The sequence below is a fragment of the Chanodichthys erythropterus genome, chromosome 20 (assembly GCF_024489055.1).
Source record: "Chanodichthys erythropterus isolate Z2021 chromosome 20, ASM2448905v1, whole genome shotgun sequence".
Classification (NCBI taxonomy): Eukaryota; Metazoa; Chordata; class Actinopteri; order Cypriniformes; family Xenocyprididae; genus Chanodichthys; species Chanodichthys erythropterus.
The window spans coordinates 34,602,747-34,626,822 of record NC_090240.1 but is presented as its reverse complement, the minus strand read 5'-3'; the positions used below and the strand labels follow the sequence as shown (position 1 = coordinate 34,626,822).

Genomic DNA, 24,076 nt, shown 5'->3' with positions numbered 1-24,076 from the left:
TCGAGTGCACTGCTGAGTTGCTGCAACACGATCGATGCTTAACGGAGTGGAGTTTATGGGTTCCGGGATTTCGTTCTAACTCTCGTGTTCACGGAGGGAGTGGGACTGGCGAGCCACACGGACCAAACAGCGAGCGTGATTTTGTGATACTGATCTTGTTGCCGATTTGGATGGTAGGATTGAACTGACAGCACTTGCACCTGATTCACTGTTCTTTCAAAAGGATTCGATTACGGAGGATAGACTGAGAAATGCACGTTCAATCCATGTTCACAAAGTTGTGAATCATTTGAGAGACTGAGTTACTGAACACATTTTGAAAACTGAGGTTTAAATCTGTGAAGGGAATTAAATGTGAATTTATTATTGTTTTTTTTTTTGTTGTTGTTTTTTTTTGCTTGATCAAATGTAATTGCTTTTATATATTTATTTATTTTTCTTTCTTCTATTTCTCTGGTGTTTTATTAATTTGAAGCTAGGAATAGACACATAAAAAAAAAGGGGATTTCAATTTTATTTTCCTAATTTTTCGATATTTAAATTTTCATTCATAAGGTGAATTCATCATTAACTGGGTTAAATTGATTAATTCAGAAAAGGAAAACTGAAAGAGACAATAGTGAAACCTAGAAGGGAATAAATGAGAAGTTAATTTCATTGATTTATAAAAAAAAATATTATTTTTTACATTTTTTTATTCTTTTGGTGATTACACTTACCTTTTGAGTCCTTTGAGCACCATTGAGTCTTGAATCCTGTAAGGGACATAAGAGAGAACAGAGTTAAGGATACTAGAAAGAATTTAATTGGGGTTTAAAGACATTTTCATTTTATTTGTTTGGGAAATATACATTGCATTTTATTTCATTTAATTATTTTTTTTGTGTGTGTATTTTGTTTTATTATATTATTTTTTTTCCCTCCATATTACGCACTCCAATAATTAAAAATTTGAAGCTTGAAAAATACATAGAGTTAAACCTTACTTGTTGAATGAGTGGTTTATTATTGTTGTGACATCCTTATTCTCTGCAGACGAATTTAGCTTTCTGATTTAACTGGTCCATACGCAGACTTTGCGTCTACTAAATTGAGTGAGGTGTTACAAAGTTGGCGAGCCAGCCAGGAGAATTTGGAGAGTCATAAAACAATAGTGACTTCTCATGTGTGTGTGAAAGCAGCGTATACAGTGTAGTTGTGAACTATGGATATTGTGAGACGTGAGAAAGTGAGTGTTTCTGATGCTGTTCTAGTGAGCGGTATAACGTTATCTGAATCCGATCAAGAGCTTGAGTCATGGCTGATGCGTTATGGTAGTATAAAGCGAACCTTGCTCATTGATAGTCCAGCCTCAGAATTTCATAGGCAAGCTATCATAGAGTTCCAGTGTAGCTCTGCTATGGATGTGCTGCGACTCTTGTTGCCGTTGCGAATCGTAAGTACTTCTAATGCAGACACCTGCTTTAATGTACGTGCCTTGAGCAGTGTTTACTCGCAGACGACTGGGTGTGATGTCACTAGAGATTATCTAGAGGAACTGCAAGAAATTGCTAGAATTAGCGGAAAACCCTTTCAAGTTGTGATTCAAGAAGAGCTAAAGAAGCTCAATGCTGCTAGCTCTCTCGTTGAACCGTCACCCACGTCGAGTGATGCCACTGATAGTCCAATTGTGGCCGATTCTCAAACCCGTCGGTTATCAGCTCAGTCTCAAAGAGTAGTCGAAGAGATAACTGCTCCGCAATTGTTAGATAGAGCATCTTTGTCAAGTAGCCAACAAAGCAAATATCAAAACCTGACCAAGACCGATGATGAAAATGCGGTGCCCACATGTACTGCTCTGCCTATGAATGTAATAAGCCCCCCTAGCGTACAACGCGTAGTAGTCGAACATATTGTGCGAGCTACTGATGCTGTATCAACTCAGTACATCCCTGTGCGTTTGAGGTCGTTTTCGGGGAAAGTTCCGAGACCAGCAAATGAACCTGACTTTGATACCTGGAGGGCGAGCGTTGATTTTTTGCTTGATGACCCATCCATTTCTGACTTGTCTCGCACCAGGAAAATATTGGATAGCCTTTTGCCGCCAGCGGCTGATGTTGTAAAGCATATCGGTCCTCAAGCATCTCCGTTGGTATATTTAGAGCTGTTAGAGTCTGTCTATGGGTCAGTTGACGATGGCGACGAGTTGTTGGCAAGATTTATGACTCTGCTGCAAAACCAGGGGGAGAAACCCTCTAGCTACCTGCATCGGCTGCAAGTCATGCTGAGTGCGGCGGTGCGGAGGGGAGGCATTCCAGAAGCCGAACGTGACCAAAGCTTATTAAAGCAGTTTTGTAGAGGGTGTTGGGATAACCGGTTGCTTGCAAATTTGCGCCTTGAAGAAAGAAAGACCAACCCCCCTTCATTTGCTGAGTTAGTAGTGTCGGTTAGGGCTGAAGAGGACAAGCTAGCTTCCAAAGAGGAGCGCATGCGAAGTCATTTAGGAATGAACAAACCCAGTTTACACCCTTTTAAGTCAAAGGCCATCACACATCAGCTTTCCACTCATGTTGCTGAGGTAGGGGGTGAAACAACTGTTGAGACAGATCCGAAAAGAACGATGTCGAGTAGTCACATGCAGATAGCTTCTCAGAAAATGTCAGGTTCTAAGAAGGGGCAGGTTGATTGCCAGGAATCTGTGGAGTTTTTGAAATTAAGAGGAGAAGTAAATGAGTTGAGAGCACAAGTCCAGGCTATGGAGTCAGTTGTGCCGAAAAAAACATTGTACACTGACTCAAGTTTTTCAGAACTTGCAGAGTTACGAAAGCAAGTAGCTGAGTTAAAAACTCAAGTGGTCACATTAGAAGCACAGAAAAGTCAAACTCAAAAACCGCTAGGTTCCCATCGAAATTTCGAAAAGGCGTGGCCTAGACAGTTTGAGTCGAATGAGGTTAAGCAGTCTCAGATGAGTGGGACAGGCATGCCCCGACCTCGTCGTGGATACTGTTTTCGCTGCGGCGAAGACGGACACATTGTCACCCACTGTGAAAATGACCCAGACCCTTCCAAAGTGGCTAGAAAACGCTGTTTGCTGAGGGAGAAACAAGCCCAGTGGGACTTGCAGAACCAGATGAAATCACAGAAGGTAAACTCCAGGCCGTCTCTGCAGTAGGGCATGCAGAGAACGGGACTAAGTTTCATTGCCCTAAAAAGAGCAGAAATGTTTTTGACACTGTGGTAGAATGTCAGGAAGGTTGCCAAAAGGGTTAATTGGGACAAAGTGTACTGCCCGGTTGTGCATTGATGGAATACAGGTGAATTGTTTATTGGACACTGGGTCCCAAGTGACCACGATTCCGTCTTCTTTCCACAAAGCACATTTAGCAGATCATCCAGTGAAGTCTTTAGATGCCTTGTTGGAGGTAGAAGGGGCCAATGGGCACTCTGTACCCTATTTGGGGTATGTGGAATTAACGTTAACTTTTCCTAAAGAATTCTTGGGGTCAGAAGCGGAAATTGATACTTTAGCCTTAGTGGTTCCTGACTTGGTGGGAGTGCAACAGATTCTAGTTGGGACAAACTCCTTGGATGCCTTGTACGATACCCATGCTCAAGGAGATGTTGAGCTCAACCCAGCTTTCAATGGGTACCGAGCTGTGCTTAAGATTTTGAGTGCCAGGCATAAGCAGAGAAGTGCAGAGACCTTGGGGTGTGTAACCTTGGGTGGAGATGATGTTGAAACAGTGCCTTCGGGTGGTATTGCAGTGTTTGATGGTTATGTTTATCTGAATGGCTGCTTCCCAGAGAACTTAGCAGTCATTGGGCCTTCTGAATTGTCTAACTTACCAGGTGGTTTAGTCATTGCCAATGGTTTGCACACTTTGCCCAGCAAACGTTCTTTTCATGTGCCTGTGTTGGTTAGAAATGAAACCAATGCCGACGTTGTGATTCCTCCAAAGACGGTGTTAGCTGAAATGTATTCTGTTCAGCAAGTGATGGAGCCTTCCCAGGGAAGTGACTCCTCACAAGCCCAAGAGAAATCACCTGAAACGCATATACACGTTGATTTCGGTGACTCTCCTTTGCCGACAGAATGGAAGAGTTGTATCTCTGCTTTACTGAATGCAATGCCTGAAGTTTTCGCCTTGCATGATATGGATTATGGCCATACCGACAAGGTGAAACATCGCATTAGGCTTAGCGATGAGACCCCGTTCAAACATAGACCCAGACCGATTCATCCCCAAGATATCAGTGCAGTTAGGAAACACTTGCAGGAGTTGTTGGATGCTGGAGTGATTAGGGAGTCAGAATCTCCTTTTGCTTCTCCCATTGTTGTGGTGAGAAAAAAAGATAATTCTGTTCGGCTTTGTATCGATTTCAGGAAGCTGAACGCGCAGACCATTAAGGACGCCTCTGCCCTTCCAAATCTTGAAGAGGCATTTTCTGTGCTTACGGGCTCCAAATGGTTCTCCGTTCTCGACCTGAAATCAGGATACTATCAGATTGAAATGGACGAGCAGGATAAGGAAAAGACGGCCTTTGTGTGTCCCATGGGTTTCTGGGAATTTAATCGGATGCCGCAGGGGATAACCAATGCCCCAAGTACTTTTCAGCGGCTCATGGAGCGTTGCATGGGGAGCCTGAACCGGAGTGAGGTTCTGGTCTTCATCGACGATCTAATTGTGTTCTCCGAAACCCTTGAGGAGCACGAGCGCCGTCTACTGCAGGTCCTTAACCGGTTGAAAGAGTATGGCTTAAAACTTTCTCCCGACAAATGTAAATTCTTTCAGACGTCTGTGCGGTATCTGGGGCATGTCGTGTCTCAACAGGGTGTGAGTACTGACCCAAGCAAAATAGAAGCTGTAAAAACCTGGCCGAGACCACAAAATCTTAAAGAGTTGAAATCCTTTTTAGGATTCGCCGGGTATTACCGGAGATTTGTACAGGATTTTTCCAAAATTGTTAGACCTTTGAACGATCTCACAGCAGGGTATCCCCTTGTTAGGAAGAGAACTAAGTACAAGGAAGTAAATCGGCCTTACTTCAACCCAAAAGAGCCATTTATGGATAGATGGACTGCAGAATGCCAAAGAGCGTTTGAAACCATTGTCGACAAACTGACAACTGCTCCATTTCTGGGCTATGCTGATCCTAAACTGCCTTACTTGTTGCATACCGATGCCAGCACTACCGGGCTCGGTGCTGCTTTGTATCAAGAGCAGGAAGGACAGTTGAGGGTCATTGCATATGCCAGTCGGGGTTTGACTCGCAGTGAGGCTAAGTATCCAGCTCATAAGCTGGAGTTTTTAGCACTTAAGTGGGCGGTGACAGTTAAGTTTAGCGACTACTTGTATGGGAGTGAATTCACAGTAGTAACCGATAGTAATCCCTTAACATATGTCCTAACTTCAGCAAAACTCGATGCCACAAGCTACCGGTGGTTGTCCAGTCTGTCCACTTTCAATTTTAAAATCCAGTATCGAGCGGGTACCCAGAATCAGGATGCAGACGGATTGTCTCGACGTCCAAATGATCAGCTTAGGGATGATTTGGAAACCCAGAAAGAACTAGAGCGCATAAAGCAGTTCACGTTAAACCATTTGGGTGAGGCTGAACAGCAGGTTATGTTTCCTGAGGTCGTGAAAGCAATATGTGAGCGAAACCAGATTTGCCAACCTTCTTCTGTAGCCTTGGTTGAGTCCTTAGTCGTGACTGCAGATGCATTACCCCAAGCATTTATGGATGAGTGTGACCATGGCCTACCTGCCATTCCGAGATTGTCAGAGGATGATTTGATGCATAGACAGAGGGAAGACACTGAAATAAGGGAGATCATTGAATGTCTAGAGTCTCACAAAAGACCACCTAGTGGGAAAGGGAAGTCACTGGACATGGGTTTGTGGCTTAAGGAATGGAATAAGTTTGAAATGAGAAATGGGTTGTTGTATCGGAAGCGTCTGGATCAAGGAAAAGTACACAGACAGCTAGCGTTGCCTAAAAATCTCAGAGAGATGGTACTTACCTGTTTGCACAATGATATGGGCCACCTAGGTGTGGAGAGGACCCTTGATCTTCTTCGTTCCCGGTTTTATTGGCCACGAATGGCCAGTGCTGTGGAAAGAAAGATAAGAACTTGCGAGCGTTGTGTTAGAAGAAAGTCTCCTGTGCAGAAGGCTGCTCCATTGGTAAACATACAGACCAGCAGGCCATTAGAGTTGGTATGTATGGACTTCCTATCAGTAGAACCCGACAGCAGCAACACGAAAGACATTTTGGTCATCACTGACCACTTTACGAAGTACGCTATCGCTATTCCCACTCGAAATCAAAAAGCTCAGACAGTTGCTAAGTGCCTCTGGGACCATTTTTTAGTGCATTATGGTTTCCCAGAGAAGCTACACAGCGATCAAGGGCCAGATTTTGAGTCCCATACAATCCGGGAATTGTGTAAAATTGCTGGCATTCATAAAGTAAGAACAACGCCATACCACCCTAGGGGAAACCCAGTAGAGCGGTTTAATACAACACTGTTGCAGATGCTAGGTACCCTAGAAAACAAACAGAAAGCTCATTGGAAAGAGTATGTCAAACCGCTGGTGCACGCGTACAATTGCACCAGAAACGACGTTACGGGCTACTCACCTTATGAGCTCATGTTTGGAAGGAAACCTTGGTTGCCGCTGGGCATTGCTTTTGGCATCCTGAACGATGAACCTTGTCAATCCCACTCAAAGTATGTAACCTCTCTAAAGAGTAGGCTAGAAGAGAGCTACAAGTTGGCCTTAGGAAATAGCATGAAAGTAGCAGAACGGAATAAAAAGAGGTTTGAAAGAAATGTAGTGGTTTCCAGTTTGGAAGTGGGTGATAGGGTTTTAGTTAGGAATGTCAGGTTGAGAGGCAAACAGAAACTGGCAGACAAATGGGAATCAGATGTGTACATTGTGTTAAAGAAAGCACAAGATGTTCCTGTGTATACTGTTTGTCCTGAAGGGAAAGAGGGTCCTGTCCGTACTCTGCACCGAGACCTGCTCTTACCTTGTGGGTTCTTACCTGGTGTGGAAGCGGACGAGGCCATCTTACCCAGGGTGCGTCAAAGATGTCGAACAAGGCCTCAGTTTGGTATGGAAAATGCTGATGAAGCAGGAAATTCAAACGATGATGAAAATTCTGAGAGTGAGTCTCCTTACTGTTTTGTACCCAGAGAATCAGTAGAAGTGGTTACTCGTTACATCCCACCTGAGAGTTCTCATCATTCGGGTAGTCTCCCAATCCCAGACTCAGTAGAGGTTGAAGTGGCAGGTACCAGCCAGACAAATGTTGATTCCCTGAAAGAAAAACAGCTTGAGGTTAGTGAGGTAAACAAACAAGTGTGCGAAGTGAATAAAAACTTACCTGTGAGTGATGGAGTGGAACCCAAGAATGTGGAAGGTGATCCGGGAGAGTGTAGAGCAGATGACACTGCGATAGTGTCTGAGAAGGAGAATTGTAACAACTGTGAGTTAGTGAATGAGTCTTCTCAATCACTAGAGGATGTAGAGCAGAATCCAGTTGAAGAACTGAGGGTTGTTCAGGATGAGGAAAATTATCCTATACCTGAGATGGTTACTGAAGAAGATTTTTCAAGTGAAGGGATGCCAGAGGAAGGAAACTCACAGTCTGAGGGTGTTAGACGTTCCACAAGGCAAATCAAACCCCCAAAGAAATTTCACTATCCTAATTTAGGGAATCCTTTAATTTCAGTGGTTCAGTCCTTATTGCAAGGATTAAGTACTGCTTTTGCTCAGTCCGAAGAGAATTCAGAATTGTTCTGGAATAAATGTGTCATGGTACCGGGTGACCCCTTGTCAGTACTGACAACACAGCCATATGCATGCTCGAGGATGTGCATAAGATCAAAGGGGGAGGGTGTAACCCAGGTTACCAAAAATACATGATTGAATTAAATGAGTCAGGACATTTTTTTTTTCTCTTTTCAATTTATCATTTATTTTCATGAGTATTGGGACATCCAATTGAATTATTCTGTGTTTGTGAGAACTGACCAATGAGGATCAAGGATGTTGTGTAGTGCATTTTTTTTTTTTTGTTTTCCTGAATTCGCACGCGGCTGGAGCTCGCGCTTTCTCTCTCATTCGGCTGATCAGAAGAGCAGACGTGATTCGAGTTTCTCCAAAGAAAGTAACAAATTTGATCAATCAAATAGAAATATGTGATTTTAATCAAAGTTATATATGATCAGAGACGATTTATACTGTGAAGAAGTGAAGTTCATGTAAAATAAAAAAAAATAAAAAAGAATTGAGATCTATAATAGGCCTATGTGACGCAGCTACTGAGAAGAAGCCTCTTAACGCATAGTGCGTTGAAAAAAAAATACGTTTTATAAGGAAACTGGGAGTTCATGTATTTTTGAGAGCTGGATGAGCGGAAAGTCAAGTTTTAAGAATTCTACAGACCTAAAAAAGATTGAGTGTTCAAGTTCATCGTGTTTTGGTGAGTTAAAATTCTTATGTCATGTATTAATCTGGGTAAAATATTCCTGAAATGTTCAAATTACTGAAATGTAAGGAAAAAGAGAAGGATGTATTTTAGTTTCCTTTAAATTTTGATCTGTATGATACAAGACCACATGTGGTGAACGAGTGTTGCACATTCATATGTAAATATGCGATCGCCATTTTGATGCTGTGTTAAACTGTGGTAATGGATGTAGAATCTGTATGTTGCGGAAAAAAAAAATACTAATGATGATTTTGTGACCTTGTATTCAAGGTCAGGTTTTTTTTTTTCCTCCTCCTCTTCTGTTTCTTGTCTATTTTTCCTGGTTTGAGTGAATCTTTATCCTGTCGAGTGCACTGCTGAGTTGCTGCAACACGATCGATGCTTAACGGAGTGGAGTTTATGGGTTCCGGGATTTCGTTCTAACTCTCGTGTTCACGGAGGGAGTGGGACTGGCGAGCCACACGGACCAAACAGCGAGCGTGATTTTGTGATACTGATCTTGTTGCCGATTTGGATGGTAGGATTGAACTGACAGCACTTGCACCTGATTCACTGTTCTTTCAAAAGGATTCGATTACGGAGGATAGACTGAGAAATGCACGTTCAATCCATGTTCACAAAGTTGTGAATCATTTGAGAGACTGAGTTACTGAACACATTTTGAAAACTGAGGTTTAAATCTGTGAAGGGAATTAAATGTGAATTTATTATTGTTTTTTTTTTTGTTGTTGTTGTTTTTTTTGCTTGATCAAATGTAATTGCTTTTATATATTTATTTATTTTTCTTTCTTCTATTTCTCTGATGTTTTATTAATTTGAAGCTAGGAATAGACACATAAAAAAAAAGGGGATTTCAATTTTATTTTCCTCATTTTTCGATATTTAAATTTTCATTCATAAGGTGAATTCATCATTAACTGGGTTAAATTGATTAATTCAGAAAAGGAAAACTGAAAGAGACAATAGTGAAACCTAGAAGGGAATAAATGAGAAGTTAATTTCATTGATTTATAAAAAAAAATATTATTTTTTACATTTTTTTATTCTTTTGGTGATTACACTTACCTTTTGAGTCCTTTGAGCACCATTGAGTCTTGAATCCTGTAAGGGACATAAGAGAGAACAGAGTTAAGGATACTAGAAAGAATTTAATTGGGGTTTAAAGACATTTTCATTTTATTTGTTTGGGAAATATACATTGCATTTTATTTCATTTAATTATTTTTTTTGTGTGTGTATTTTGTTTTATTATATTATTTTTTTTCCCTCCATATTACGCACTCCAATAATTAAAAATTTGAAGCTTGAAAAATACATAGAGTTAAACCTTACTTGTTGAATGAGTGGTTTATTATTGTTGTGACATCCTTATTCTCTGCAGACGAATTTAGCTTTCTGATTTAACTGGTCCATACGCAGACTTTGCGTCTACTAAATTGAGTGAGGTGTTACATGTGTCTCAGCGGCTTTGTCTTTATTGTGTTCTTCAGTGTGTATGATGACATTTGGGGTTCCTGACGGTCACTCTTTCGTATCTCTGCTGCGGCAGATGATGTTGAAGGTCTGAGGAAGGCGGACAATACCCATGATCCCATCCATGTCCAGGGGCTGTGGATCCGGTGGCCAGGAGAAATGAATCTGCTGTAGGAGAGACGTGATGTACAGGAAGAGCTCCGTCCTCGCCAGCGTCTCACCGAGACAGACCCTCGGACCTGAGAAACCAGCACACAAATATATTTAGGCATATATTTAAGATTTATATATTTGAATTTCATATAAAATTTCTATCCGTATAGATTACAGAGCGTTAACTAAACAAACTAGTAAACTTAATGTGATGCACATTTGTCAGTCATGCATAAGATATTTATTTGCACATAATATTAGTCCAGTAACTTTTTTGTTTATTCATTTCAATATTTCCTGACTCACCCATTGAGAACGCAATGAAACACTCCGGCTTGCTGAAGTGTCCGTTCTCATCCAGGAAATTCTCTGGGTTAAATGAGTCGGGATGCTTCCAGTGTTCCTTACTGCTGAAAATTGCTGCAAAGTTTGTTAAGATTGTAGTTCCCTGTATGAGGAAAGTTCAGCAGAGTTGAAAAAAGTGTTAAAACCCAGGGTAATTTATAACCTCCTATATAGTCCCATGTTTCATACTGGAATCAGTCATAATTCACACTGGCTTAATGCTCTTACATGATAATATTACATATTTATATAAGATTGATTTAATTTACTGGACAAGTACAGTACAAAACTTTATTTAATCTTGTCTAGTTTCTTTATCCTTACAGTTTAAATTACTAGTCAAAAAAGTGCATGAACATCAACATATTTGTTAAAGAATATGAAAATATAATCTCTTATTCTAGTCTCTTCATCCTTACCCTTAAAGTGCATGATTATTTATTGTAGCAACTTAACAGCTGGTCATTTATGACCGTGGTAGCATCTTTATTGTGAGGTTAAATGTATGAAAAGACTGTAAAAATCCTTAAAGCTTCATGTACATCATGTTGTTTATAAACCGATTCATCAAAAAGATCTGACTGAATATAAACTATTCAATCATACTGCGAAGGAAAAGCCAGGGTGGACCGTGTGTGACTCTAGATTTTAACTTCATTTATTACCTTGGGAATGTCGTATCCTCGTAGTTTTGTGGGCTGAATCGTTTCATGCATCACGCCGAAAGTTACAATGTTGGCACAGCGCTGAATCTCGTGGACAGTGGCGTTGGTGTACGGTAGTTTGTCACGGTCATCCATGCTGGGAAAGCGGTCGTAACCCAGTACCCGAACAATCTCCTCATGACATCGTTCTGTGTGAGATAAAGGGGAATTTGTATTTCCTGGTGCTTTAGTTTAGCTTGATTCTTAGCAAATTTGAGTGTTGAAAATGGCTAGAGAGCAAGAGCATCATACGATTCGGAATTAACTGCAGAAAAGGCGTGGTCACTTTTTTTTTTTACCGTTGCTCTGCGAAATTTCGCGGGCGAATTCCTGATTACACAGACTGCGATGACACGTTTTAACGGTCATCAATATCTTAAATCCTGCAAAGTTTTTTATATTTTCACTTTTTAAAAAAAAAATAAAAAATAGGCTATGTATGTGCATTTATAACACTATACTTAGTACTTACTATTATATTGCATCAAATTACTAAAAAACTAGTTAACACTGGCGTGAGGGTGTTTAGTGGGAAATGACGGTAAAATTATATCTCTTCTGACTGCCGCTATCAAGCGCTCTCTAATTTTTTTTCCTCATATAAAATGAAGACTCTCGTTTGAGCAGTAGCCTAACTAAATTGTAATCTACCCAGCATTGTTGACAATGGAACCGATTATGGAACTAAATATTTTGCCGATTTGACCGATACGGAAGCTTGTTTCCAGCACAAAACTTTCCAAAAAAAAAAAAAGGTAATTTGACATGTTATCACTTTTTTTGCTTGCAATTGTGAGTTTCTTACACTTGACTTTTTTTCTCAGATTTGAAAATGACTGAACTAAAAAAATGACTGAATTGTGAGACAAACTCCCAATTGTCAGAAAAAGTCGGAATTGCAAAATATAAACTTGCAATTGTGGAGAAAAAAAGTATATAGGAGTTTATATCTCCTAATTCTGACTTTATTTCCTGAAATTGCAAGTTTATATCTCACAATTCCCTATTTTTTTCTCAAAATTAAACAACTTGCAATTCTGAGGGGGAAAAATTCCGAAGTGTGAGAATTTTTTTTCTACTTATTCACTTCTGCCTTCAACACCAAGATTCCTAGTGTTCTTATGAACTGCTAATGTTTAGCTTTAGCACCTTGTACATCTGGGTTTTGAATCAAGTAGATGAGCCCCCATCTGATGGTGGTCGCTGTGGTGTCGGTTCCAGCCAGGAACAGGTCAGCTGTTGACATAACCAGGTTCTCCTCATGAAACGTGGAGTCCTTGTTGGACTTTTGCTGCTCCAGGTGAAACAAATCTATAAATCATTTAACTACAGCATGTATGCATGTGAGAAGCCTTCTTTCAGTGACAGTGATCTCACTTTCTCGATCTCCAGCAGGTAGGCATCAATGAAGTCTCGCGGGCTGTCTGGATCCAGAGTTTCTTTGTGTTCTTTAACTTCATCCCGGATGAAACCCAAAAACTCATTGGCCTTCTGTTTGACCTTTTGGTGTGGCCCTGGGAAATGCCTGATGAAGGGTGCTAAGTTGACAAACTAAGATTGACAAAAAGATGATGGGTGCCTTACTGTGTGTTTCAAATATTTTCACATTTAAGACTTATGCTTTTTTTTCATTCCACACAATGTAAATATATCATCAATGTTTAAGTAAATATTTTAACTTACATTTAAAAGTTGATGAAAATATGGAAGTTCATATATCACTTCCATTACTTGTTTACACTTAGATAAGAAATTTTGCAATGGCAGAGCAATTTCTTCTTTATTAAATATTTTAAGGCGGTATAGAATAACTAAATGTTTATTGATTGAAGACAAATAAAAAAATAAAACTATAATCAAAAATTCAGTCAACTAAAGTAAGCCCAACTTTATGCAAATGCATGATGTTATGCAATATACAGTAGCAATGGGAATGCAGGTCACATGATTCGCTACCTGATACAGTTAAATATGTAGTATGGATGCGCTGATTAAAATTAAGATTTTCTATGGAAGGGAGACTGGGTACATGGATGAGGATAATGCACACATAATAAAGAGAAAGTGAGGATTATTTTTTCAGCAGTGTAAGTAAAAAAAAAAATTGTCAAAAATGAAGAATGTGATCATACCTGACCCACAGCCGATGCTGCGAGCATTAAGATTTCATTCAAGATCTTCAGAAGGTTTGAGAAGCGTTTATCTGCATAATCGAAGCGATCTCCAAACACGATGGAACAGATAATGTTGGAAACTGCATTCTGTACTGCATGCTGGGGGTTCATTGGCCTGCCTACAAACAAACATGCTTCAGTATGAGTGAGAAAAAGCCATATATCAATCTATTTTAAATAGAAGTGTGAATTTAAATATTAAAAATATTTGTGAAAGTCTCTAAATATGCATCCTTCTCAACCTTTAAATACAATGTTTAAGAAAGTCATTTAGGTGCTATTTGACACAGGTGAGCTAGTTTGCAGCCAGAGACATTGGAATGAGTTCTAACAGAGGATGAACATTTCATACCTTCTTCTTGAAGCATTTCAGAAATCAGATAGCGGCTTTCCTCTAACACCCGATCTTCTACTGATTTCTTCCCCAGGCCAAAATTCCTGAGTGTGTGCAGAGCAAACCGCCTCTGCTGCCTCCAGGAGTGGCCAAACGTGACCATTATTATACCTGATAAAGAGAGAATGAATGAAAAATCTCAAATCTGACACATTCTACACATTTTTGAAGCAAAGACACTCGAGATTGAAAATTAAAAATAAAGGTTCTTTACTGGCATCTATGAAGATTCTTTAACATCTATTGAACCTTTTTATTCCAAAAAGATTCTATATAGATGTGTATGGAAGCTTGTTTCCGTCATGGAATGAAACAATTTGAAAGATAATTGGGACTTTTTTTCCCCTCACAATTGTGTTTACATCTCTATAAGTTTGAGCTATATCTTGCAAGTCTGACTTTATAACTTGGAATTGATACTTTTTCCCCTGGTTTCACAGACAAGGCTTAAACTAGTCCTAGACTAAAATGTTTGAGCCATTTTAACTGAAAGAAAACATCTTACATTTAAATTTACATATCTTTATGTAAAATGTAAAAAAGATGAAACAAAATCTTGTATCTCGTAACTCTGACTAACACACAATTGGGAGTTTATATCACGCAATTCTTACTTCATATCATGCAATTCTGACTTTATATCTCGCAATTCTGACAATAACACGAGTTTAAATCATGCAGTTCTGACAGAAAAAGTCAGAGTTGTGAGAAGTAAACTAGCAATTGTGAGAAAAAAAAAATCATAATTGTGAGAATTTTTCATTCAGCAGTGGAAACGAGCTTCTATAATACACTGGGATTCTTAGGGAACCCAAAATGGTTCTTCTATGACATCGCTGTGAAAACCTTTATTATTATGAGTGACTCTAAAGTATAAAGGATAAAATCCATATTTCAATCATCATAATACTAATACTGTTACTGACCAAATCCGTTAGTCATCCATTCTGTAACAGGCAGAACCGGTCTTCCAGAAAAAGCTTCCTGAACCAGGGCTTCCTTCATGACCTGGATTGTGTTGAGGATTATCGCTGGCTTCCTCCCAAGATACATAGTGGACATTTCTCCATACTGAGACATCTATTCGGAAAGATTCACAAGTGCATTTACATTTAGAAAATGTTTCTAAATGTTGTAAATTAAATAGTAAAGTTTAGTTCCATATCAAGAAAACAGCAAAGACTCACTGATCTTACAAACTCCATTGGGTTCTTCAAAAATTGTGGTAACGATCCCACAAAAGGCAAAGGTCTGGGACCAGGAGGAGTTTGACTTCTATAGGAATTAATCCTGATGATCTCGAACAGAACCAGAAAGATCAAGCCCAAAAACAGAGCCAGACCTACAGAGGCCAGGTCTAACTTCATGAGAGTCGTCCACATGATGACAGAGTCCTTTCAGGACAAATACAAGAGCAGCGGACAACTGTGGGCTTTATAAAAGCGGAAGAGGGAGGAGACAGACGGAGAGTTTGACATGCTGTTAACCCTCTCAGATGTGTTAATATTACCTTTGGGGCACATTAACACAATTCCAAAGTATTCCAAAGATTTACAGCTCTTATGTTTTCGCCTGGGTATTTAAGGGAAACTGGTGGCAAAAAAATATTGGGATTCTGTAACTCTGGCTAAGATCAGCCTGGCAAGTTTGCGATCTAGTGAATAATTGAAGAGAAAGAGGATACTGGAATAATCAAATATTCAAATTAAAATGATCTATTGGAGTCAGGTTGAAACGTCAGACTTCTAATCAGAAAAGATAATTGTTCCTCATTAATGACATGATGCAAGAGGTGTGTAAGGTTGGAAAAACAGGGACAAAGGTGAAGCACAAATGAATGAATGATGCAACCACAAGCAAATGAAAGATGCAACCACAATCAATACCTTATTTACACATTTGGTGGATTATATGTTTGGCGGTACCTTGGTATTCCTTAAAATACCTTGGAACACCATGTGAAAAATACAATGATTTATCAATAAACCTTTCAGTTATATTTATCAAACATCTGTATCTGATGCAACCTCATGCAACAACTTCCACATTTTGTTGATAGCATTTTATGTTTAAGCAGATGTGAAAGTAGCCTACTTATCCCAAAATTTGTATGAAAAAAAGTTAATGAGAAGTGAGCTTGGTTTTGAGACCTCCTGGTGTAAAGCGCTTCTCACTTACATGTAAATGAATAGCTAAATTGAATTATTGTTGTGTCGTTTTAGATTAATTTTGTCATAAGCTTCCATGTCGATAAAAGGCGTTGTCTGTCTGAAAGCCCATAATAATGGGTTTTTTTTACTTGAAACGAATGCGAAAAAGAAAGCATGATTGGCGAGACTGGCGAGTTTATGTCTGTGAATTTACCGCAAATCCCGGGGCGAGTATCTCTGTGCGGCATCGGGTCCCTGATGAACGAATAATTGAAATATGGGATACCCAGAATCATCAAATATCTAAATTAATACATAACCAATGATTGATTTAAGACTAATAATAATTTGAAATTGGATATTAAACGAGTGAAATTAAGTGAACTTCACGAGGCGCTGAAAGACATACACGCATTAACCTTCGCCCAGGCCGTCAGATTTCGATTTTGGGCCGATGCGGGGTTCCTAACATACCACATCTCTAGATCAACAAAACACACTGCGCACTGTGCTTTTTGCGATAACAAACCTAGAAATCAACTTATAAATACCATTAAAATGGTGGTAAATCACTACATTATTAAAATGAGAATAAAAAAAACAAATCTGCCCACTCCTCCTCGAACCAGAGCTGCTGAAGAACCACACTTCTGTCCGCCAGCTCTTGGCATCCATGCCTGATGTGGTGAGACTATGGGGATTTGGTGTCCAGACATTCCTTCTCCCTGCTGACACTAACTGGAACAGGAGAAGTCTTGTGGGGTAGCCATTGTTATACTACAATACTCTGCCATCAAAAAACAGGACACTTGACTACATGAACATTTTCCTCCACTAAACTGTGACCTTTCCATCTTGGCCAGGATGACCATAGAAAATAGCAGTAATAAGGATACATTGATTTTTCATTCTACATTTTGACCAGAAGAATTATATTCCTAAATGTAATATAGAAATCGCTATGTTTACATCTTTGAAGACAACAAAAACACTTAATTTTTGTATGTAGTCACTCACAAATCAGGAAATAAAAGCGAAATGTATCCTACATTTATATGATTCTAACTTTGAATAATATTTACACATTTTAACTTTAAACGTTTTAGAAGAAATGTTAACAAGAACTTGTGACTTTTTATTTTTAATACATTATATATATATATATATATATTAGAGGTGGGCATAGATTAATTTTTTTAATCTAGATTAATCTAGATTAATTTTGGAATTAATCTAGATTAATCTAGATTAAAATGGCTCATTTGAATTCTGCCGAAGACATTCAGAATATGTGAGATACCCAAATTGTCCCTGCGTCCCAATGTCCATACTATCCATCCTAAATAGTATGTGAGATTAAAATAAGTGTGTGCCAAAGCATAGTATGTTGAAAAGAGTATGCCAAAAGACCCCGGATGGTCTACTATTTCCGGTAGATTTTCGAAGTGTGGATCCGTGCACACTATAGAGGCTAATATTGCCCACAACCCATTGCACGTTGTACGAGGATTCAGTTCAGAACTACAAACACAAGTAAAAAGTGTTAAAAACTACAAAACATGGCGAATATGCACGAATGACGCTGAGAGGTTGTTTGAGTGACTAATAATCCGTTCAAACTGATAGAAAATATTTATTTAATGTTATATGTGTTATTTTTCATCTGCAAATACCAATGTGGACTTTTATAAAGATCGGATTGGCCATTAACTTTTAAATGCATCTTTATGCATTAATATGAGGAGAGTTCTCCACATGAAAGACTCGCGGCTGCAGATCAACGTGCTGTATTTCTCTCCGATACGGCAGGAAATTAGCTAAATGAAATGTGGAGGATGTAAGATGATTGACAGGGCAGTTTACGGTGAATGGATGCGACAGAGAGCAAAGACGCAACTGTATGACGTGATAGTATGTCCCAAAGCTTGTCTACTCTTTTGCTACACACTCAAAAGTAGCCTAAGTACTTTTTGTTCACAGAAAGAGTACATATTTTAGGGCGTAGTATAAGTAGGCGAATTGGAACGCAGCAAATGACTAGAGAAGATTAACCTCAGTGGAGTTAAACTTTTGTAGGTTATATTTTGTATATTGACATCTTACCGCGTTTGAAACAACACTGATTCTGATGTTCATTCATGTTTATCTGCTGCTATAAATGGACTCGTAGTAAGAGATGATCAGTTTACGAGCCTCTTGAGCTGAGGCGCTACAGCAATCTGTCACGACCATGTTAACAACACATTAAAGAAAACGGGTTTTATTGTTTGAATTTCTTAAAAAAACTACACAGTTTTAAAGCTGGGACTTTGTTAAATATCATAAGTTACCTGCTTTGTTTTGTCAGTGTCCTCTTTGCTCCGTGATGCATTTATCACTGTGTGACGTGACGGGCCTGACAGCACCACGGCTTGTCGACCAAAGCAACAGTAACTAAGGGGGGCGGGTGGGTCTTTGAGAAGGGTCAGTTCGGCTAGGTATACATCCGCGCTAAAATATCAAGGTGAAAGTCATCATAACTTGTGTAGAATAGACCCAGCTCCCAACCCAACTTTGAGAATAGATTAACGGCGATATTTTTTTTATCGCCCGATAAGAGTCTCGCGTTAACGCAGCACGTTAACGCCGTTAACGGCCCACCACTAATATATATATATATATATATATATATATATATATATATATATATATATATATATATATATATATATATATATATATATATATATAAACTATAGTAAATACAGTACATGTATCCTCATAAAATTAAAATATTGTCAAAAAGCATCTGCAATAAATGAAAACTGATTTTTAAGCATTTGTGTGTGTTTTTTCTACTCATATTGATATATATTTTGGGGCATATAGATAAAGACCATTATATGCATGATGCATTGACTCAACCAGTTCTACAATTTCAAACATGAATACTAACAGGGTGTGTTACAGCTAGTTTGGACCTGTACAGGCTTGTCTGTTGCAATGTAAGCTGTCACATGAGAGATTACATCATGAGAGAAACAAAGCATTACAGTGGTATTACAACACTGCAGTCATTTATTGTCATTATCAGATTTTACACTTTACTACAAATAGTACAGCATTCTTTTTCAAAACCATAACTATTAAACTAGTATATAATTCCTTAGCTGAAAAAAGATGTCTAAAACAGCGACAAAAGCTTTGGAAACTCCCTTAAATGGGTAGTTCATCTGAAAATGGAAAGTATCCCATAATTTACTCACTCTCAAAACATCCTAGGTGTATCTTCTTTCAGACAAACACAATCTGAGTTATATTATAAAATATCATGGCTCTTCCAAGCGTTACAATGAGAGTGAATGGGGGAGAGATTTTGAAGTTAGGGTTAGTGCATAAAAGTGCATTCATCCATCATAAATGTAATCCATATGACTTCAGGTGGTTGATAAAGGCCTTTTGAAGCGAAGCGATGGGTTTTTGTAAGAAATATATCCATATTTAAAGGGGTGGTTGATTATGATTTCACTTTTTTAATTTTAGTTAGTGTGTAATGTTGCTGTTTGAGCATAAACAACATCTGCAAAGTTACGCCGCTCAAAGTTCAATGCAAAGGGCGATATTTGCTTTTAAAGAAATCACTTTTTAAGGACTACAACAAATGGCTGGTAGGGACTATAACGAGCTTCTTTCTGGTTTGGTGACATCACAAACCCCAAACTTTACATAAACCCTGCCCCCGAGAACACACAACAAAGGGGGTGAGGTCATGTTGGGCTGCTTTCGAGATGAGGTATCAAATAATTTTACTAATGATTTTACGCCAGACTGCTTCACAAACGAGGGCCAATTAAACGCTGGATTTGAACAAAAGATGAACATGACGGCATATTCTAGTGGATGAGTTGAATCAACTCCACAGCAACTGCATAAATTTATCCACTAACCATTCAGAAACGTCCAGTTTCATTCTAAAAGTTGTAACTTCTTCCTGAGTCTCTCCATCAGTGTCGACTCCGGTTTGAACAATGTAAGGCTGAACACCGTTACTGACAATCCTCATTTTGGCTGCGTGAGATTCTCCAGCTTTGTTGCTGTTGAGCTGTTAAAGCTCCGCCCTCTTCTGGAAAAGGTGCCGGGAGCAGCAGCTCATTTACATTTAAAGGGACACACACAAAAATGGCGTGTTTTTGCACACACCCAAAAAAGGCCAAATTTGACAAGCTATAATAAATGATCTGTGGGGGATTTTGAGCTGAAACTTCATAGACACATTCTGGGGATACCAGAGATGTATATTACATCTTGTAAAAGGAGCATTATAGGTCCCCTTTAAGCCCAAGTACCTTGTACATCTGGGTTTTGTGTCAAGTAAATGAGCCCCCATCTGATGGTGGTCGATGTGGTGTCGGTTCCAGCTAGGAACAAATCAGCTGATATAACCATGTTCTCCTCGTGAAATGTAGAGTCCTTGTTAGGCTTTTGCTGCTCCAAGGAAAACAGAGCATTTAAATTGATCCACACATATTTAGTTACCTAGCAGCCTACTGTGATTTAACCTTGTAGAATACTGATAGTGCTGGAACAAAATTCCTATCAGGGTTAGAAACAGAACTGGGGCTTGAAGAACCTTCAAATTTAATAGGTTTTTAGTACCAAAAGATGTTCATCCAATAACATGATTTACTTGGCAAACTCGCTGCCACCTTTCCAAGTAGTAAGTACCATCAAAGAGTGGATCATACAGTTTCTAGAGTGGCTGACCATGATGATCTTATTTTCTCAATCTCCAGCAGGTAGGCATCAATATAGTCTCGAGGACTGTCTGGATCCAGAGTTTCTCGGTATGCTTTGACTGCTTCCCTGAAGAAAGCCTTCAACTCTTTGCCATTCTTATAGATTTTCTTGTGTGGCCCTGGGAAATATTTGATGATGGGAATCAAGTTAAACACCTGGAAAAGAAAAAGGCTACAGATAAACGTACTTGGTTACAAACATAACCTTGGTTCCCTGAGATACAGAACGAGTACTGCTTGTGGGGAAAAACTCATTTTTTTCCTTGATACTGAAGCCTTATTCAACAATGCAGTGTAACTGAATGGCCAGTTATCACACACATAGAACTTGTTCCATATCTCAGGGAACCTAGGTTATGATCGTAACCAAGTACGTTCCCTTTCAATACTTAACCCATACTGCGTATGGGGAACAAATTCAACCACGCCGTGCCATGGGAGGGAACGACTGAACCTATCTTGGACACCAGGGGGGTCAAGAGGATAAGTAAGGAGGCCAAAGCTGTCAAGCCCTTTATGTTACACATGCTAATGAGGGAGCTAGCTCCCTACAATAAATCGTATGATGACAGGACTCATCAAAGTCCTTCAAAGGAACACTCCACTTTTTTTGAAAATAGGCTAATTTTCCAACTCCCCTAGAGTTAAACAGTTGAGTTTTACTGTTTTCTAATCCATTCAGCCGATCTCCGGTTCTGGCGGTACCACTTTTAGCATAGCTTAGCATAGTTCATTGAATCTGATTAGACCGTTAGCATCGCGCTTAAAAATGACCAAAGAGTTTTGATATTTTTCCTATTTAAAACTTGACTCTTCTGTAGTTAAATCGTGTACTAAGACCGACGGAAAATAAAAAGTTGTGATTTTCTGGGCTGATATGGCTAGGAACTATACTCTCATTCAGGCGTAATAATCAAGGAACTTTGCTGCCGTTCCATGGCTGCAGCAGCGCAATGATATTACGCAGTGCCTGTGAGCCCCTGCTTGCACAGGGAACGTGCCTTGCAACCATGGAGACGTTTGTGAGAGACGCTGCGTAATATCATTGCGCCTGCTGCAAGAGTGTAATGTTGCTGTTTGAGCATGAAAAAGCTCTGCAAAGTTCCAGTATTTCTCATTTAAATAATTCCCGCCCAAGACATATGCAAAATAAAGGGGCGGGGCCTGGTTGAGTTAGTTAGAAGTGTGTTGAAACTGGTCGTTATAGAAAGGGGTGGGACATTTCCCAAATCGCTTGACCAATCACAACACACTGCTCCAGCTGACCAATCAGAGCATATTGTGCTTATCAGAAGGAGGGGCTTCATAGAGACAGGAACTAAACAGAGTGTTACTGACAGACTGAGAAAAGAGGAGCTGCAACAATGGAGAATATGAGGAAAATAATGTGTTTTTGAACATTCATGCATGAAAACCTGTTCTAGTAGAGCCCGAAAACAAAATCAAGACTTTGTAAAATACATAATATGGCCTCTTTAAAGCAATTTAAAACTGTGATGGATTAAGAAGTGATAGTATTTTGCAAGCTGAAATGATGTTTTCAACACTGTTCTTCAGGGTATGTGGACAGAGATCAAGCCAAACGCCTGATTCTGAACTACAGCCTCATCTTTGATCTGAATCTGAGTCCTCTGAAGGTCAATGAGGTCACACGTAACACTCAGCGAGAGGGCAAAGTTCACCTGGCCTCGGCTCTGCGGCAGCTGAAGGAACTATAAACCTCTTTACACTTTTCTAAAATCATGCACATACAGTCATCCTCAATAACTGCTGGGAGATATTAACACTGACCCTGTAAAAACGGCTTTTGAATTGAAGTTTTCCAATATGAAAAACTGGGAGAATCGCAAATAAACAAATACAAGTCATGTTTCATTTAAAAATTATATTTTGTATTAAGAAAATGTATTATATTTTAATACTAATATGCTTAAAGTTATTGGTATTAAAATAATGTCACAATAAATAAATAATCTTCATTTTCATATTCAAAATCTTATTTCTTGTTTTATCTTTTGTTTTGTGTGAAATTAACATGGACATTTCTTGGCAGGTTTCATTGGCAGGTTTCATAAAACCCCCCAGAAGGATGGTGGTTTTAACAGATGCTTCAAAAGTTTTTGGTGCTCCAGTGATTTCTGGTCCAGAATTTCAAGATTCAAGAAAGAAATTGATGCAGAAACAGTAATAAACAGGTGCACATGCATCCCTTGTGATTTATGACAGTCAAAAAAACAAGGAATGAAGTGTATTGCATTACTGTCAGTTTAAGGCAGTGGATATTACTGTGCATCACTAATCCCCACATTAGAGCCATTCTCAAAACTTCTCTTATGTAATGATTGAAATGAACACAAGAGGGCGAAGTTTTACCCGCAACTCTTACCAATGGTGCCACAACAGCTCTCCTCTGGCATGAGATAACACAAGATAACTAAATAAAGCCAAGACTATGCATGCATTTTGCAGCAGAACATTGTTATGGCTGTGCTTCGGCTCTGCGTGACTGCGGATGAATATGACACTTCACAAAAAATTATTTCCAAAGAACTCTATTAGAGAACTAAATATGGCAATTTATCTGTTCAACTGAGTAATAAAAACACAATCTCTCCATTTTTACATTTCAAATCACTCAGTACTTGCCATCTCCAAAAAGCCAAGCAAATGTAATGATGATTATAAAAGACATAACTTATAAAAATCTGATTTAACATTGCAGATATAGCATGATTAAACATGTTCAGGGTGTGGAGGATGACCATGTTGTTTGTGCCACAACATGGGCACTCAAGTCACATGATCTAGTAACTCAACCAGATCGGCGACTTTAAACACATGGACATAAAAGCACATGCGAGTTCGGATCCACCCATAAACCTAACTGGATGATGTGCTCTGGTGCAGAGTTTGACAGAACATTTACACAATGATCATTGTTACTAGAAAAAAAAAATGAAAATATACTGTACTTTTAGACAAAGACTTTATGGAAAGACTGTGCGCTCGTATTATTATTATGAATGGGAGAAAGTGCAGAGCACAATATGGCAGATTAAGTCCCGCCTTCTAAATAAGAGACCATTGCCGATCGGTAAAGTCATCACGCTCGCTCCACTGCAGCGGTCGTTAGAAGCTCTGGTTCATATGGACGTGCACTCAGGCTGCTTGATCCAGCCTGATAAATGTGTTTTTTTTTTTTTTTGTCATGATTCAAGAGTTTAGAAACAAAATTTATGAGACAGTTGTTTTCGGATTTCATTGGTGATTTCAAATATGAATTTTGATCGAAAGCTTGGCGAACAGCTTTGGAGAATTTGATGTTTCCCCATTCAAAGTGATAGGAGCTGCACTTGCATGCCCGAGAGCCGTTTCAAGATGGCCACCGAGTGTAATGACCTCTTAAACTACTTAAAGGGACATT

The 24,076-nt window shown here is 39.1% G+C and overlaps 1 protein-coding gene across 8 annotated transcripts; it reads right to left on the bottom strand.

Annotated features, from left to right (window-relative positions):
• Window positions 1-499: 499 nt before the first annotated feature.
• Window positions 500-18,340, bottom strand: LOC137008885 (cytochrome P450 2B9-like). 8 transcript variants are annotated; one of them, XM_067370647.1, is made up of 13 exons: window positions 18,208-18,340; window positions 14,915-16,615; window positions 14,654-14,807; window positions 13,686-13,838; window positions 13,292-13,452; window positions 12,537-12,710; window positions 12,309-12,453; window positions 11,121-11,308; window positions 10,417-10,558; window positions 10,068-10,196; window positions 9,550-9,585; window positions 720-755; window positions 500-626 (listed from the first exon to the last, which is right to left on the bottom strand). In XM_067370647.1, exons 2-13 carry the CDS (start codon window positions 15,107-15,109, stop codon window positions 586-588), a joined length of 1,554 nt encoding a protein of 517 aa, XP_067226748.1. In that variant the 5' UTR covers window positions 15,110-16,615; window positions 18,208-18,340; the 3' UTR covers window positions 500-585. The 8 variants fall into 8 exon arrangements, 4 of the variants coding, with proteins under 4 accessions (XP_067226748.1, XP_067226749.1, XP_067226750.1 ...); XM_067370648.1 differs by having other exon boundaries at window positions 14,915-15,159; window positions 18,208-18,244; XM_067370649.1 differs by lacking the exon at window positions 18,208-18,340 and having other exon boundaries at window positions 12,309-12,450; window positions 14,915-16,945.
• Window positions 18,341-24,076: the final 5,736 nt, after the last annotated feature.